Source organism: Corythoichthys intestinalis, chromosome 8, assembly GCF_030265065.1.
Source record: "Corythoichthys intestinalis isolate RoL2023-P3 chromosome 8, ASM3026506v1, whole genome shotgun sequence".
NCBI classification, from domain to species: Eukaryota; Metazoa; Chordata; class Actinopteri; order Syngnathiformes; family Syngnathidae; genus Corythoichthys; species Corythoichthys intestinalis.
Genome location: NC_080402.1, coordinates 39,744,753 through 39,762,766, shown reverse-complemented (window position 1 = coordinate 39,762,766; position 18,014 = coordinate 39,744,753). Strand labels below are relative to the sequence as shown.

Genomic DNA, 18,014 nt, shown 5'->3' with positions numbered 1-18,014 from the left:
AAATTACAATGAGGATTGATAATTAAATATGAGCAATTATATTTTTTTTAAAGTTTTTTTTTTTTTATGACAAAAAAGTCTCTTGCCCTGCTTAAAGATCTTAAGCATAAGCAGAGTTTGACTTTGGTGGTGGTGGGGGGGGGGGGGGGGGGGGGGGCATGTTGATGACCCTGAAACGTGTCAGCAATAAAATTAACTTACAAGACATATGCTCGGTTAGTAGCTTAGCCCATGCTCATAAATACAGGCATCCAGCTATATATGTGTGTGTGTGTGTGTGTGTGTGGGGGGGGGGGGGGGGTGAGAACTGTGAGCGCGCTTGACTTGCTGTGGAGAAGTAGACGCTGATTTTTGCGTTCTGTGGAGATATCCAATTTAATGCCAAGTTTTTCCAGTCACTCACACCCTTGCAAAACGAATCCTCACAGTGGTGAGTTGGAAAATGGCGGCAGGCAAAACAGGAGACTGCATCCTTTTTGACTGAATATTCCAGCCAGGAATATTTGTAATCATCCATTGAAAATGAGCGTTTTTTTGTTTCCCATCATTTTTGAGGGGAATTCTAAATCGGGCTGCTTCGGACAACTATGCTTTTGGCCAAGGACGTTGTCCATTGAATATGGTACAACAGATGTTCGGCCATTCCTTACTATGCGGCGAAACGTCCTACACAATGCTCAGCGCGCTTGCGCAAGCATCCACACGCATGCGCACATTGGTTAGAAGCGGCGAGTACTCACTAGTTTTGTTTTTATTTAGTTATTTAGAACCTTTTCACTGCCTCAAAGATACTTTTTGCATGTATTACCCACTCATACTTTTAACCATTGTGTTTTATTTAGGGCTGTCAAACGATTAAAATTTTTAATCGAATTAATTACAGCTTAAAAATTAATGAATCGTAATTAATCGCAATTAATCGCAATTCAAACCATCTATAAAATATGCCATATTTTCTGTAAATTATATATATATTCTGTAAAATAAATTGTTGGAATGGAAAGATAAGACACAAGATGGATATATACATACATTCAACATACGGTACATAAGGACTGTAGTGGGCATTTCACTCTACTGTCATTTAAATCTGTCTATGCTGTCCTCACTCCGAAGCGTCTACTTTTTCCAAAGCTAGACAGCTAGTGAACGACGCCTTAATAATCAGACTTCTTCCTTTTTCATCTGATTTATTAATAAAATAGCCTCAAACCATTGTCCTCTTTAGACCGTCGTAAAACTACAAAAAAAAAAAAAAGTACACAAGCATTGCATTAGCAACAACTATACAGGTTCACTAAACATAAACAAAAAGCGTCTCATACAAAAAATAGAACATTTCGCTTACTAACATAATATGTACATTCTTTACAACAACCATACTTACGGACAAATCTTGTCCAAGGATCATATAAGCACAACATTACAACGTAGGCGTCAGCCCGAGACGTCGTGCAGCCATATTGAACTGGCAAGAAAAAAATAAACCATGTCGCAAAGCGACCACAAGAGTTCGCTGTTAGACAGCACAAAAAGCCTTGCTGTAAAACTTACCAAAAGGCAGAATACTGTCTGAGCGGGACATAATTGCGTCAAATATTTTAACATGATTAATTTAAAAAATTCATTACCGCGCGTTAACGCGATAATTTTGACAGCTCTAGTTTTTTTGTGTTAAGCTTTGAAGCAGTTGACCACATTAGTCACATAGCATATTTGAACCGTCCTTATTTGATATAACTACATTTAAGTATTTTCTGCAGGCTTTTTTTAATGCGTTATTCCTGTATGCATCCAAACAAAACAAGTTTAGAGTGCACGGTAGTACTTTGGGTGTCAAATTCGACCAACGTAGACGTTTCGCCGATGTAGGAGATTTTGGCAGAACACCGGTTGTGGCTCTGTTGTACAATTAGTGTCTTAAGTGGGACAAATTGAAACTCACCAATTTGGCGGTGCTCTCTGGCGTTTCATGGTCCACATCTTCAATCCTTGGCTCTTGCTCAGTAGTTGTTGTCGCTTTTGAAAGCTTAGGTTTGAAAAAAATTACATATATCCATCTTGTTCCTTCTATCCTGAGGTGGTTTTGGCAAAGCAAAGCAAATATCTCTAAGGTGCTAGTCACATGATCTGTTTGAAAATTAATTTTGACCCATTATTAACAATTACTTTTTGTTCATTTCACTCATTTTTGTTGTTTTATTGCTCTACAACTTTTATAGAGAACATTTTTAAGTCAATTTTAAATTCATATAAATACTGTATTGGAAAGTCAATTACATGCAATGACATTTTCGGCCACCGGGGGGTCCCTGCATCTCCGTGTATGTATGGTCTTAAAAGTGTCAACGTTTGAATAGCTGTCCACTCTAGTGACCACTCTACCGGAAAGAGTTAAAAATGTTCTGGGGGAAAAAGGTTTTATTTTTATTAGCCACAGTTTGAACTTCTTTAAGACTGCTCTGGTTGAAAGGTAATGTTTAGCTGAGTTAAATGGTGTTACATTTTAAAGTGATTCAGAAATATTTGAAAGGAAAAAGTTCAAAACCTGTAAATCTGACGTCATGAAATGACGTCATGAAATGCGGAAATGTCAAACACTCATTCCTAAGTAACGACGTATTAAACTGTAAGAAAAAGAAAATTGTTATCATTCAATTTTAATCCAAAAAATAAAAATCAAAAAACAAAATTTAAGTAATAAAAATATTGAAAACATTGCTACTTCCTGACATTCTTATCAAGAGATACGACATGAACTGAGCTGCATTTCTATAGGCTGCTTCCATGACATGATCCTCCTGGTGGAGACGTCCGACTTGACTGCCAGGGTCTGACGGTGGACCGAGTGTACTTTCCTTAATCTCCGTAAAACTCACTACTGTTGCTCTGCGTGAGCCTAAAAAGCTGTGAAAATGATTAAAAACGGCCACCACGACACGGAGGAGCAAGTTGGGGGAGGCGACCGTAATAATACACCGGCTGCTTCGGGGTGCAGCCCGGAGAAAAGGAAGCGAGTTGTTCGGCTGTGGTGTGACGGCTGGTAAGGCTGCATTAACCCTCACCACAGTTTTCATGTCTCATATTTGACGTGATTTCTGTGTTGTCACGACGCATATGTAGTTATTATTTGATGAATTGCATATAGGAGCGATTCAGTGCTTGGTTAGCATGCTAACACTAGCCGCTTGCCTGGCTATTTCAGTACAGTACAGAACGGTAGCTTGTTGTCACTGTGCAACTAGACGAGATCATCATTGTAGTTTTTGTTTTTTTAATTGAAATCTTAATAATTGCACCCGCCATAGTAGTTTTTGACCCTATCAGAAAATGTCATGCTACGTAACGCCGTCAATTCTATGGTCGCACCGATGTTTTGAGTCAGGGGCGTACCACCAGTTTTTGGCCCCTATCTACGCGGGTGCACATGACAGGTGAGGAAAAAGACTGGGTGGGGGAAGGGGCGGACTGGGACTAAAAAGCAGCCCTGGACTTTGACTCAGCCCAGCCCACATGAATCACTGTACGAAGGGAAGAAGAACATACAAATGTTTAGTTAAAGAGATGGCTTGAATGTTGCGGGCTGAAAAAGATGGGGAAAAAGAGCCGACCTGATCCAGAGGTAGCTTTTTTATTGACACCTTTTTCTTGTGTGCATTGCCTTATGCCACTGACAATGACATTCTCCTGTTTCAAAAAGCTATCCTTTACCTCCATATGCCCTGTCTTTCTTATATATTATATCCTCTGGTTGTCTTACGTCTCTGACTGTTCTTGGGGATAATTTATATTGTTATTTTTGTGTAGCGATCGCAAATGCTACTCAGTTTTTTCATTGATAACATCTTAATTCTATTAATTTATTTACACTTCCCCCTTACAAAAGTTATTTCTTCACAATAGAAAAGGTAACGACAGTGGCAGACAGATACCATTTTATTTTTTTCAGGCCATTCATTGTCAGACAGAAGCAGCACGGCTGAACGCCATGCTTAAAAATAAATAAAAATATCAAAATGGCTTACCTCTTCGGAGCAGGCTGTGGCAGTCAATGGCTCAGCCCCAACAAAATGTTTACTGCATATGAAGGTGAATGGCTTCACCTTGCTGGCGTTAAACTGGTCTTTTGGACGTCTGCACAAGTTGATCCATTGTTCACATTTTTTACCCTCTGAGTTTTTGGCTTCGGGAAACATATGAAGGCAACATCCTTCATATGTCGTAATGTCTAGAGTGGTTTCTACAAGTTCCATAGCAGCAGTGTTTACTCGGCATGTTCTTTTGATTTTGAAATATTACCGACGGAAAACAAGCAGTACTTGCACGGGTTGTACGCGAGCGCGCTTCTATGTTGACCCCCTTTCTTTTTACGATGGAGATGTCACGCGTATCCTCAACTTTTAGTCAAATCCATTTTGACGGGGAGAAGCTCCCAGCCAATTAGTCAATATTCATTTTGGTTTTGGACAAATTTAAAGGAGAAATAATTCTATTTCCATATTATGTTCTTTCAGCCGGAAGCATTCTGTTTGGCAACTAGCTAAGTCAAAGCCTTCACGTGAGCATACAAATATCAGCGGCAGTTGTCTGAAATGGACTTGGCATAATAACTCAACTTGGTTCACCTTTGGGAATGAAGATACTTAATGGATTCCTCCCCTACCAAGTACCCAAATCACAGTAATGAAATCCAATGCATCAATTACGTATCTGGTATCTTGTATCACAAGACACACTAAAAGGCAGGCCATTTCCAAACCTCTGTGTATTGGATGGGAACCATTTTGAAGGCCTACTAAATGAAGTGGCTGGTAGGAGTTCCATTAATAGTCAGACTTAACATTTGTTCCGTCTTTGGTCAGTTAAAAGTTAAACACATAGCGCTAAGTGAGAGAGCAAATAAACATCTTGTCTGTTGTTGTAATCTTTCTCCCATAAACCTTTGATATTCATGTGATCTCATGTTATGGACTTTACATAATGTTTTAGCAAAACAAATCTGTAGACCCCTCTGCTGTGTAATTTTGTGTTTAACGTGAGTCCAAAAACAAATGCATTCAAGACGGGTCTTGGTCTTGAAGTGTTCATCTTAGACTGGCCCGCTGGTCGAAAACAAGATTTTCTGTCGAGACCTGTTGCTATTCTTCATCTGCATTTATGTAAAAATAAGGAGAATCATTTGATAAAAAAGCAAATGTCCTGTTAATTACTTGATTTACTTGAATATCACTTCAGTAATTCTGTCCTTTGCTTGTGAGTAAATTCCCAAATTGTAAAGGCCAGCAAACATGTACAGTCAATGTGAAAAAATCAGGACACCCTATGGAAGCCTGTGTGTTTTCTAACATATTTGGTCACATGGATATTTAATATCAATTTTAACAATCTTGAGAAATTCAAGTAACAGTACTAAACAATTGAAACTAAAAAAAAGTTTTTTAAATAACTTTCTGTAAAATGTAATTTTCAATAAATGCAATTTCTGTTGAGAAATAAATTAGGACACCCCCACATTCAATCCCACTTAAAATGGCTAAAATCACACACAGGGGTATCACGTCAGGTGCAAATGATTAGAACATCATTACTCAGCGTTTTGAAGGAGGCTTGCCTCATTTAAACCTCACTAAGTTTAGTGTGCCCCTGACTGTTGAAGTGAGAAAAAAACACCATGGTGAAATCAAAGGAGCTGTCTGAGGCCTTCAGAAAGAAGATTGTTGATGCTTATGAGTCTTGGTAAGGGATTTCAAAAGATCTCAAAATAATATAAACTCAGCCAGTCCCCTGTCTGGAAAATAGTCTACAAGTGGAGGACATTCAAAACAACTGCCAACATGCCCAGGTCTGGCCGTCCAAGCAAGTTCACCCCAAGAGCAGACAGCAAGATGCCAAAAGAAGTCTCCAAAAACCCTAAAATGTCATCACGGGACCTACAGCAGGCTCTTGCTACTGTTGATGTGATAGTGCATGTCCCTACAATCAGAAAGAGACTTCACAAGTTTAACCTTTATGGGAGGTGTGCAAGGAGGAAACCTTTGCTCTCCAAAAAGAACATGAAGGCCGGACTGAAGTTTGCCAAACTGAACCCTTGTAGACAAAGACCAGGACTTCTGGAATAATGTTCTTAGGACAGATGAATCTAAAATTGATTTTTTTTTGGACACCAGAACAGGACATGTTTGGCGTAAACCCAATACAACATTCCAGGAAAAGAACCTCATACAAACTGTGAAGCATGGAGGTGGAAGTGTCATGGTTTGGGGATGCTTTGCTGCACCAGGACTTTGCCAGTTCACCATCATAGAATCCACCAGGAATTTTATCGTGTATCAGAGGGTGCTTGAGAAACATGTGAGATCATCTGTGAGAAGAAAATAAAGCTGAAGCGAAATTGGACCCTGCAATATGACAATGACCCAAAACATACCAGTAAATCCACCAAGGACTGGCTGAAAAGGAAGAAATTGAGAATCCTGGAATGGCCGAGTCAAAGCCTAGATCTTAATTCCATTGATATGTTTTGGGGTGACTTGGAACCGGCTGTACATGGAAGAAACCCCTCAAACATCTCACATCTGAAAGTATTCTGCGTTGAGGACTGGGGCAAACTTTCTTCAGACCAATGTCAAAGACTGTTAGATGGCTACAAAAGCATCTCACTGAAGTGATTTCAGCCAAAGAGGGTAACACTAGCTATTAGGTGGTAGGGTGTCCTATCTTTTTCCTCAGTTAGAATATGCATTTTTGTTCATAAATTTGGTTTAATGAGTAAAACAATGTTAAATTTTGTTGTTTACCTGCAATTAAATCACTTTCTTTTCCAGAGATATAGAAAAACAAGATCAGGCATTGGTATATGAACATTTCTTAATAAAGAACTGAATATTTAATGGGGTGTCCTATTTTTTCACATGACTGTATTTTCTATCTTGTTTACTTGTTTATGTACAAATTTATTGTGTAATTATGTTTCTGTTTTATGTTCTTTTAAGTTATGATATGGTCCACTATGGTCACTCAAATCAACTGCGGCAAGCTAAAGGAATGGGGGATTACCTCATTGTTGGAGTGCATACAGATGGTAAGGATGCTATTAACAGATTGTTTGCATTGGCTCTGAGGTGTTGTTTTATGAATTTTCTCTTCATGTTTGTTTATTCACTCACAATTAATAAGTGTGGATTTTTAATTCAAAATTAGGTGATTTCTATATCTATTAAAGTGCCTTGGACAGCATTAAACAAATCTTAAATAGCATTATTATGTGAATTACAATCATATTTTGAGACGATTCGACTATATACAACTTTTTGGCAAACCGCTGATGACGAGAAGTTAGTGTTTTAATCTGCCATTTAACCCTGCCTGTCATTATAGCGCTCTAGCATCCACAACTGGAGAAGGACGTCGGCAGGGTCACGATTTCATCTGATTTAGAATTCAGCCCATTGAGGGGGAATTACTCAGAACGAGGAAAATGCGACAAAGAGAGCAGCAAAATGTAATTATTTCAATCTCTCTACTCCAATATTTTTACAGGATATTCTTTTTATCTAAATATTTTTCCCCATTTGCTAAATGGTATGGTCATGACAAATAGCAGTCTTGTGCTGAATGGAATATGAAATATTCAAAAAGCATTTATTCAGTAAAACATGGCAAAATTACCCCATAATGGTCAAACCTATCGACTTCTTGCACCTCCCTTGCTACCTTCCCTGCCCTGGCTTCGGAAAGCGTAAACAAACCAGGAGGCGTGACAGCTAGCCGACATGCTCACCTGAGCAGAGTGGCGTTTCAAAGCCTTATTCTCACCTTTCGAAGTGAAAAATCACTACCCCGGATCATATCACACGGCGGTGGGGTTGTCGATTGTCTTCACTGATCGGCAACTCCCCCGGCGGCGAGAAAGTTATAGCTCTTCATTCCCCTTTTGTGGGCAGGAGAGCTCGTTTGCCGGGGAAGCAGCTGGAGAATGACCGCTTGACAAACCGGCCGACGTCGGAGGAGCGCATAGCTACCCGAGCCCAACCCGAGGATAGTGGTCTCTTGCCGGGCACACGAAGAGGGCAGAGGAGGCTGGAAGTCTGGACGATATGGAGAACCACACGAGCATAAGCCTAGTATAGCGCACTCTCGGCGTGGACAAGGAGCATTGTCAGCCACAAAATGCAAGCCACCTCTGTATTAAAACGTGTGACATGATGCCAGTATTTGACATAATACAAAACACAATGTTTACTCACTTCCTCATAAGTCCAATGGTCCCTCAGTTGTCTGACTTGTTTTGGCCAATCTCGGGGTTGGGGTTTTTGAAACCCAAAAAGCCTCACACGCCTGGCGCAGCAACGAGACCCTGCAGCACATTTTGCTGGCGTCATGCGAAAATAAACGAATTAATCCGCAAAATGAGCTGAATCCGCAGTCCATCTGCATGCTATAAAGCAATGCTGTATTGTGAGATGCTGACCCGAGTGACGTCACATTCGCATTGCTCCTCAAAACAGGAAGTTATTCATTTTCATGGCGCGGGTTTCAAATAATTGAATATATAAATCGATCGCTTCCACACACATCTAAGCGGTCCATTTAATTCAGGAGCATAAAATACCACGTGAAATATGAAATAAACATGCACTTTGCTGTCATAGGCACTTTAAGGCCGGCATTTTAGAAGGCAGTAAAGACAATGAAGTTGTTGATGTACTCCTTGTGAGCGCCTTTACAAACAAACTGTTTGTACACTAGTTTATTGGTTCCTATTAGTTTGGGGGTAATATATCATTAATTTGTATCTATTGTCTTTTGTCTAAAAGCTGAAATCTCCAAGCACAAGGGCCCACCAGTCTTCACTCAGGAAGAGCGCTATAAGATGGTGCGAGCTATCAAGTGGGTGGATGAGGTTGTTGAAGGAGCACCCTACGTTACAACCCTGGAGACTTTAAACAAATTCAACTGTGACTTCTGTGTGCATGGAGGTATAGACCTTTGGATAAAATCCCCTGCTGATGTAAGCAATGATTTTGGCCTAATTTTTTTAAACAGACGATATCACGCTGACTGTGGATGGCAAGGACACGTATGACGAAGTGAAGAGGGAAGGACGTTATCGGGAATGTAAACGCACTCAGGGGGTCTCCACCACAGACCTTGTGGGACGTATGCTCCTCATGACCAAATCACATCATAGCAACTTGGTGGGTTTATTGTGCTCTAAACCTGTAGCATGTACCTGTGATGATACATTTCAAATTTTGGCTTTTTTCCTTCCATAGTTTTTTTTTTTTTTGGGGCGGGGGCGTGTCTATGATAGGGATATTGTGTGCTATATCTTTCAGTTTTTTGTCCAATTCTATCTCATTTATGTCCACATGGAATGCCACATAGACTAGAGCAACATTGTTCTTTTCAATCATCTATAACCATTTTGCAGTATACTCAAGGAACCATATACTGTATGTCTCCGCTAAAGACCGTAGACCAGACATGTCCAAAGTCCGGCCTGGGGGCCAAATGCGGCCCGTGGTCAAATTTCATCCGGCCCCCAGCCTCTGTCATAAAATCAATAACATCTGGCCCGCACACAGACTTAATAAATAGGTCATCAGTACTGCCACCAGCGTATGAAGTAGCTTACACAATAAATGCTGCTCCTCATATACCCACTAAAAGGCAGCTGCACTCTAAGCAACATTACCCCGTGTGACTCTTTACTCCCAATTTTCTAAAATGGCGACAATCAACAAAAAAAGTTGACTGCGAAAGGCTGACTCTTCAAGGATAGGTGGAAATTGGACTATTTCTTCACTAGAATACCCAACAACTGTGTCTGCCTCATTTGCAAAGAGACAGTCGCTGTTTTTAAAGAGTTCAATGTGAGGCGATATTATCAAACAAGACACGCTGATATGTACGACAAGATTACGGGGAAGATACGCAGCGAGTAATTGAAGCAACTTGAAGATAGTTTAATTTCACAGCAGCAGTATTTCGCAAGAGCCCGAGAGTCGAAAGAGAACGCCACAAGGCTAGTTGCGAGATTGTTGAAATTATTCATTTAAAAAAATACTGAAGCAAATGTGACACACAGAATGGCTTGCTAAAATTTGCTTAAATATATTATTCTACATAAAGGTAGTCATCCAAGGTTGGGCCCCCACATTTTTAACACACCAAATCTGGCCCCTTTTGCAAAAAGTTTGGACACCCCTGCCGTAGACGCAGAAAGTCAGTATTTTTGGGAACATATGAAAAAAAGCAGAAAAATCTTATCTATATTGCATGAAGCAGATTACAGTAATGTTGTTAGTCTTCATATAAAATGGCTGATTGGTCATTTGATGAAAGGTTTTGATCTGGACTGCTCTACTTAAGGCCCATCACTCAACTTTCAGATCAAGTAAATATTACAAATTAATAACATCAAATTATGGAAAAATCACTCACTTTTCCAAGTTTTAATTGTCAGGTGTAAATGAAGAAATGACAGTCGATTTTTGTAGTGCTTATTGCATTCTGATCATGTACATGAAGAGATCACATTTTCCTTTTCAAAAATGTATGCAGGATAACCCAGATTATCAGCAGCATACAGACAATTTTGGGAAGGTAAGTAAATGCCAAACTTTTTGTGTGTTAAAAGAATAAAATATTTCAGTGCGTCTTGTCACAATGTCGCGTTATGATATCATTTTATTGTGTTAAAGGGACCTAAAGGCCACAGTCCGTGGACTGGAGTGTCTCAGTTCTTACAAACGTCCCAGAAGATCATACAATTTGCCTCAGGAAAGGAGCCTCAACCCGGAGACACCATCATCTACGTGGCTGGGGCATTTGACCTCTTCCGTATCCTCACAATGGCAAATTATCTAAAACTTTTGTATGATTGTTTTCACAATAGCAACGAGTAAAAATGCAAACTTTTTAAATGGGTCCCAGAGCAAACCCTATTTTTTAATCGTCCCTTTGTAAAGATTTAAAGTATGTCGCAATCGGTCATGAATGGGAGAACACCCACAACTTGGTAATGCTTTTCCAGCAGAGTGAAATATTTATTGAAAGCAGCAGGGAGACATAACACTCATAACTCAAAAAGGAAGAATATTAAAAATGTACTTTTGGATTAGAAGAAGTTTGTGTGCTGTCCACAGTTTACTAATTACTATGTTGTGAGCTTTCTGTAAAGGGGGATCATATTTATAACAGCCTATTTTGTAGGAATTCAAAGAAATACCACAGCTGGTTTTGCTTAATGCCATCATTCTATTCCCATCTACTGGATATATTGTGTAACTGCCCCAATTGCTCTAATACAAAATGTGTCTGAGTACCTTTACTTGTGACCTCTGGCAGACATTGGTCATGTTGACTTCCTGGCGATGGTGTACAAGCTGGCAAAAAAGCCCTATATCATTGTTGGTCTGCATTTTGACCAGGTATGTTAAATCAGGAGCTCCCAAATCCCAGCAAACCTACCACATAACAATGAAAACTCATTTTTCTGATAGTGCCTTTAAACCACTGATAAGAGTTCTTTATTCTACTCAGGAAGTGAATCGGTATAAGGGAAAGAACTATCCAATCATGAACGTTCATGAAAGGACCCTGAGCGTCCTGGCCTGCCGGGTAACTGCACACATGAGCACAAACACACAAATGCTACCAGTTTTTTTAGTCAGGGGGTCCAGTTTGAGTACAGGTCAAGTATTGTGTCTAGCTTCTAGGCTTTGTGTTGTCAACTGAACTTAGTCAGCTTTTCATGAGTACAACTCCCAACATCTCTTGTGTATTTATTCACTCCATTTAAACCCACTAAACTGATGTGCACTTCCAATTATTGATGGTGAAACAGTTGTCTGTTCTTGTGCGCGCAGTACGTGTCAGAAGTGGTGATTGGTGCACCCTACGCTGTGACCAAAGACCTATTGGATCATTTCAAGGTAGGTGGCTTAACTTAGCGTTAATTGTTTAGCATTTTCACCACAAAATATTTTTGGTAGAAAATTATAGTTTTTTTTACCCAACTTAATTCGGAAATAAAGGCCTTTATTTCCGAATTAACAAACATACACGCGAGTTGTATCAGTCAATATTTGTTTATTTCTTTGGGATGTTGGAGGTTCCAGTTGCCAGTGATTTAACCTTAAGTGAATTGCTTGTGTTTTGCAGGTGGACATCGTTTGTCATGGCATGACAAAAGTATTCCCTGACAAGGATGGAACAGATCCCTATGCTGTGAGTATAGATTTATTTTGTAGCTGATCCAAGTGTGTCAAATATGATTTGTTATAAAGGTAAGCGTTATTTTTACCAGCTTTTCATGCGTGGCATTGGTCTGTGGGAACTGAGTCAAGTTTAGAAACGAGGCCTTGCTCATTCAAATGTACACACAAATTCATACTGCATTATTTTGGAAAAATGGCTGATTTCAGTAGGAGTCAACAGAAAAGAGGGTAATGGAAAAAACACAAATGCATTTTTGGCTTCAGTACTGTTTTGTAGTGCATTTTTTTCTCCCTCATTTTAAACATGTATTCACGGTTCAGGGTTTCCCCTCGGATATTTTGAAGCTGTGGTGGTGGTGGGCTACATTGGAGTCGGACAGTCCCAACATGTCGTGCCGCGGCGAAATTGCTTTATATCATGACAAATGAGAATAATTTTTTTCACATTAATTTTTTTCCAAGAAGAACCATAACAAATATCTTTTTGAAGTACTTCATTAGCCAGGCTAATGTCATAGCTCTCAGCAACGGTAAATGTACGTAAAATGTGTAGCTTATTACAGCTACTTATATGTCATAGTCCTTTTTTTCTTGTTTTTTTTTTTTGGCCCTAAAACGTACTACATTACCACAAAAATAATAGTTCGTCTGTTAAAAGGACCTTTGTCCGTTGACAACTTAAATCTTTTCTTAATACTTCAAAATAATAATCTGAAATTACAATCAGTGATATCAGCAACGAACATTTTTATTTATTTTCCCTTCAGGCATGACAAATCCAAACAAACATACAGCATTTATATGTGTTTACAATTCAACCCGAAAAGAAAAGGGCTGACGGGAGAAGCCGAAGCTTATTGAAACCCGTCCCCAGTATACCATATAGGACGCAGAAAATATCGAATATCAATTTTTGACATTCAGATTTCATAGTGACTACAAGTTTTTTTTTTTTTTTTTTTTTTTCGTAACCATCCCCTCTGATTGTTCATTTTCCCAATAATCCATTGTCGATCGTGGCAATGTGCTCGTTATGTTGATTAGATCCAGTAGATTAGTTCATAATTCAGTAGTTAGTTTATTCAGTTGATTCGATCCAGAAGATAGGGAATAGCTGAGGACCGATGGTAGGCCGTGTCCGCCACCCTCCTTTTGTCGACTTAATCCTCGTCGCAGTTTTCATTCTGACTCCCGACGAACATTCATCTCAAGGTTGCGCAGCTTCGTAGTAGGCTGCATCGCCATTCCGGTTGTGGATGGCCTGGGGGACTGGCGTCGCTAGGTCCTTCATAAGGACCGTCCCAAATGCTATGCTAGTATGCGAAGATTCGGGTCAATGCACGCATTAAAGAACTTAAACATTGTGTCAATGTCAATATTAGGGTCATTTTCAACAGAATTACATTCTTTAACTTTAAATACTTTTATGTGGATTTTTCTCACAATTTCCAACTCTGCGCACCAATGTGTTCAGGCACAAGCATGCAACAGCTGAACCAATGTGATTTTTCAATAAATAAAGTGCGTAAAGGAACAATTTTTATTTGACGTGCTATTTCGGACAACTTCTGGCAAATAGTGCGTAAATAGTGAGTTATATATATTTATTTCAACGTTGTACTGTGCAAAACAGGGCGTTTCCTTGTACACTGCCCGACAGCCAGCTAACACTGAATGTACTTCAATAAACCACAAGGCTTTTCTTCTTTCAAAGTCTTTTCTTGCCTATATGTGAAGTCACTTGTTTTTATATTGTGCTACAAACTGTACAATAGACTTACATACACAACTATTATATAGATATCACCACTTGCTTGAGCTACTACTAGCATTAAGCATAGGCTGGCTTCTATAGTACAACAACAAGACTTAAGAAGTTTTGTACATATGACTTTTCTCCACAGAAGTATGCACATACTGCGCATCAAAAGGCTACTGTAAACGTAAAATACTTACATATATTTCTAAGGCGGAAACGTAGCAGAAAGTACTCACGAGTGTCAATGCGACCGATAGGCACAGCATTGTGCACTTGTGAGCCAAACGTCACAAAACAGATGCAGTGAATTATTTTGACCAAGAGGTGGCAACAACGCACTGCAAAAGGTCAACTGGTTTCCCACACTGAGCGCATATAGCCAGCACAGACGCATTGTTAAATTATACAAATTAGAATTTTAAATTCTTCTTTAAAAAATCATTTGCGAGGCACCACTATCTTTTTTATATACGGAAAACCCTGCAGTTGTAACATTATGCTTTTTTTATCATTTCATTTTCCAAGCCGCTTATCCTCACGAGGGTCACAGGGGTGCTGGAGCCAATCATGGGCAGTAGGCGGGGTACACCCTGAAACGGTTGCCAGTGCACAGGGAGACGAACAACCATTCGCGCGCACGCTCATACCTAGGGACAATGTAGAGTGTTCGATCAGCCTTCCATGCATGTTTTTGGGATGTGGGGGGAAACCGGAGTACTCGGAAACAACACACGCCAGGAAGGCCCTAACCGGTATTGAACCCTTGATCTCAGAACTGTGAGGCAGACATGCAAACCACTCTGCCACCATGCAGCTTTTTTTCAATAACTGAAAATATAGTTTCCTTGTATTTATAGTTCTATGGGCAATATCCATTTGTCTAAATGGCGCTGCTTGTTCATTTAGTCCTTGAAGATAGCAGACCACTGTAACCACGTGTCTTTTCCCCTCAGGAGCCTAAGAGGAGAGGGATATTTAAGACCATTGATAGCGCAAACAATCTCACTACTGATGACATCGTCAAGAGGATCATTGAAAACAGGTCCTCGTTTAATTTACTTGCTTGTCTTATCATTTCAGGCCATGTCCACACATAGCAGGGTATTTGGCAAAAAGAAGACCTTTTTCTATGGTGTGGCTTGTCATCCACACGCACACACACATTTAAACGATGGTTCTTAAAAACTCCTTCAGAAGTGAAGATTTGCGAATTCTGCATTTGTGGCGCCATCATGTGGACACTGATAACCGAAGATTTAACGGGAAACGTCACTAACTGCGACAAACTTTGTCCCTACGTCACACGAGACCAATGTTTACATTTGGAGTAAATCAGGTGCTTTTTTGCTTCCATTTATTTACAAACTCTTGCAGTGCCTAATACTGAAGAACACTTGCAAAGGATAGGTGTATTTTGGACAATTATATTTCACCTATTGTTGTGAATGTACTTAAAAATTAATGAATGCGGTTGACTGTGGAAATTTTTTTTGTTTTTCTATAAACGTGCTGGTGAGGACGTAGTTATTTTTTCCGGACATATTACGGCAGGATCCTTGGTTTTAAAAAACCCTGCTAGGTGTAGACATGGTCTCAGTCTCCATGTTTTTGACTCTGCCGATGTCCTTTTGTACTAATGGTCACCGTCCCACTTGCACAGGCTGCAGTTTGAAGCTCGGAACCAGAAGAAAGAGGCCAAGGAGATGGCGGTGATTGAGGCCATGAAAAGGAAAGAAGAGCAGGGTGAAACAGCTCAATAGAGAAATGGAACTCTAGGACTCTACTCTTGTATTTTGGATTGGCCGACTCTGGTACGTGGGTGAGCTGAACTAGGGTTGAAGATCAACACTGTCTCAACAAGCTGCAGCTGCATTTCATCCAGCTGGACAAAGAAGCTTGTCTGGGCACAGGATCCTGGTTTGTGTCTCTGTGCTCTGGTTTCTCTCCATACTCTGCTTTTGAACCACATTTAGCTGTTTTTACCGCTATATTTTAACACAAAATTTATTGCAATATACAACTAGTATGTAAAATCTGTAATTTATTGGAAAATTATAAATTGTCACTTATATTGACATTTTAAATGAGTTTTTACAAATAGTCTGTTCTAGACCTGTGGCGCTAATGGTTCATTTTAGCACAATAAGAATGATAAGGGACTAAGTTTTTGTTAGTCTTATTCATCATAAAAAAACACAATTCCATTTTAAATGGTCTTAGTTATTATCTTATGAACTGGATTTTTAGCTACTTTTTAGCTCCTATTCACTTACCTGAATTTTTGTGTGCGTGTGTCCTGCATCATTAAAGGAATGGTGGTTTGGCTTGTTAAAAACCTCACAGCCACATTCCTAAAGCTATAAAATGACAGGGTTATATGTAAACTAATTCGGATGTCGACTACATGTCTCAACAGTTTTCTTAGTCCCCTGAGCAAAGTGCTTTGGAAAAAAATGTATGTTCAAGGCTTTGCATGTTCCAATGACAGAACAATGTTAGTGAACATTGTTTATTTTTTCAGACAATATATTTCTAAAGGGCGCCTGTAGGGTTCAGAGAAATAGCTTATGAGATTATTTAAGTCTTCAACATACTGATAATTCTAATGTATAAATTAATAAATCTGCCATCTTGCAAAGAATTGTATGTTTTTTTAATTCCCTTTTTGGATTATTATTTTGAATGAATATAAAGTCCAGTGTGCATCTTGGTGACAATGTGCTGCCAGGGATTTGACGCACTGTGTAATTACAAAAAAAAACAAAAAACAATCTGGAGCTCTTGTCAGTCACAGACCCCATAGAATGGCAATCAGTTTCCGTTCCCTTATAACAACCCCACTCATGACAGAGCCCTTTGTTGTCTCAGCGTGCATCACGGCTCACTGAGTCCGTGAAATGAGGCCACAGTCGCCCCAAACCTGCCAACTCTGATGGGTGCGGTCCAGTACAGGCCACTGCAGAAAAGTGCAAACCGTCAGCCTCATTATAAGCATGAAAAGCCGTGGAAGAGCTTCTGTCACAAGAATGGGATTGCCCGGAAAACAGCCTAACATTGTAAAGTCTTTGTAGTTAGCCATGACCACTTCGTGAGAAAATAGTTTTAAAAATGAGATTCACATTATTTTTATGCTTTAAATATATTTACTATTTCTTTTTTTAGTAAAACATTTTCTCAACTGTGTGCGACTAACCAGAGACAGGCTTGATTGATGTCCATCTCACCAACCCGTTAGTTTTATGAGGGTCAAGTTGAAACCTTGGCTATGTTGTCTTCCGAAGACTTGACTGGTGGTTATGTATCCAAGAGTGCCAATAGGGGGGTAAAGTTATGATGATTCTCTGGGCATGTGAATGACTGATAAGTAAAAGCTTTTTTTATATGCAGTGAACAAAACTAAGCATTTGAAAACCCTGCTATTTTGAAAGTTCTCACACTTAGAAATCATGGAGGGGTCTGAAATTTTCATCGTAGGTGCATGTCCACTGTGAGAGAGATAATCTAAAAAGGAAAATCCAGAAATGACGATGTATCATTTTTTAAAACTATGTGTGTGATACAGCTGCAAATAAGTATTTGAACACCCAAGAAAACGAATGTTAATATTTGGTACAGTAACCTTTGTTTGCAATTACAAAGGTGAAACGTTTCCTGTAGTTTTTCCACCAGGTTTGCACACACTGTAGGAGGGATCTTGGCCCACCCATTAATCAGGTTTCTGGGCTGAGAAATACTGAGTTTGAGCTCCCTTCAAATGTTTTCTATTAGGATTAGGTCTGGAGACCGGCTAGGCCATGCTAGAACCTTGTTATGCTTCTTACGGAGCCACTACTTGGTTTTCCCGGCTGTGTGCGTTGGTTGATTTTCATGTTGGAAGACCCAGGCACGGCCAATCTTCAATGCTCTGACTGAAGGAAGGATGTTGTTCTCCAAAATCTCACAAAACAGGGTCCCAGTCATCCTCTCTTTAATACAGTGCACTCGACCTGTCCCATGTGCACAAAAACACCCACAAAGCATGATGCTACCAC

At 39.6% G+C, this 18,014-nt stretch overlaps 1 protein-coding gene across 1 annotated transcript; it reads left to right on the top strand.

Annotated features, from left to right (window-relative positions):
* The first annotated feature begins 2,783 nt into the window (after nucleotides 1-2,783).
* Nucleotides 2,784-16,637, top strand: pcyt2 (phosphate cytidylyltransferase 2, ethanolamine). Its single transcript, XM_057843156.1, has 12 exons — nucleotides 2,784-3,043; nucleotides 6,993-7,081; nucleotides 8,817-8,978; nucleotides 9,046-9,197; nucleotides 10,567-10,608; nucleotides 10,707-10,845; nucleotides 11,353-11,435; nucleotides 11,548-11,625; nucleotides 11,874-11,939; nucleotides 12,169-12,234; nucleotides 14,937-15,025; nucleotides 15,644-16,637. Exons 1-12 carry the CDS (start codon nucleotides 2,916-2,918, stop codon nucleotides 15,741-15,743), a joined length of 1,194 nt encoding a protein of 397 aa, XP_057699139.1. The 5' UTR covers nucleotides 2,784-2,915; the 3' UTR covers nucleotides 15,744-16,637.
* Nucleotides 16,638-18,014: the final 1,377 nt, after the last annotated feature.

Coding starts and splice junctions, on each gene's coding strand:
- pcyt2 (XM_057843156.1), top strand. CDS start 2,916: ATGATTAAAAACGGCCACCACGACACGGAGGAGCAAGTTGGGGGAGGC. Junction 12,235..14,936: donor ATGGAACAGATCCCTATGCT/GTGAGTATAGAT, acceptor TTTTCCCCTCAG/GAGCCTAAGAGGAGAGGGAT. Junction 15,026..15,643: donor AAGAGGATCATTGAAAACAG/GTCCTCGTTTAA, acceptor CCACTTGCACAG/GCTGCAGTTTGAAGCTCGGA.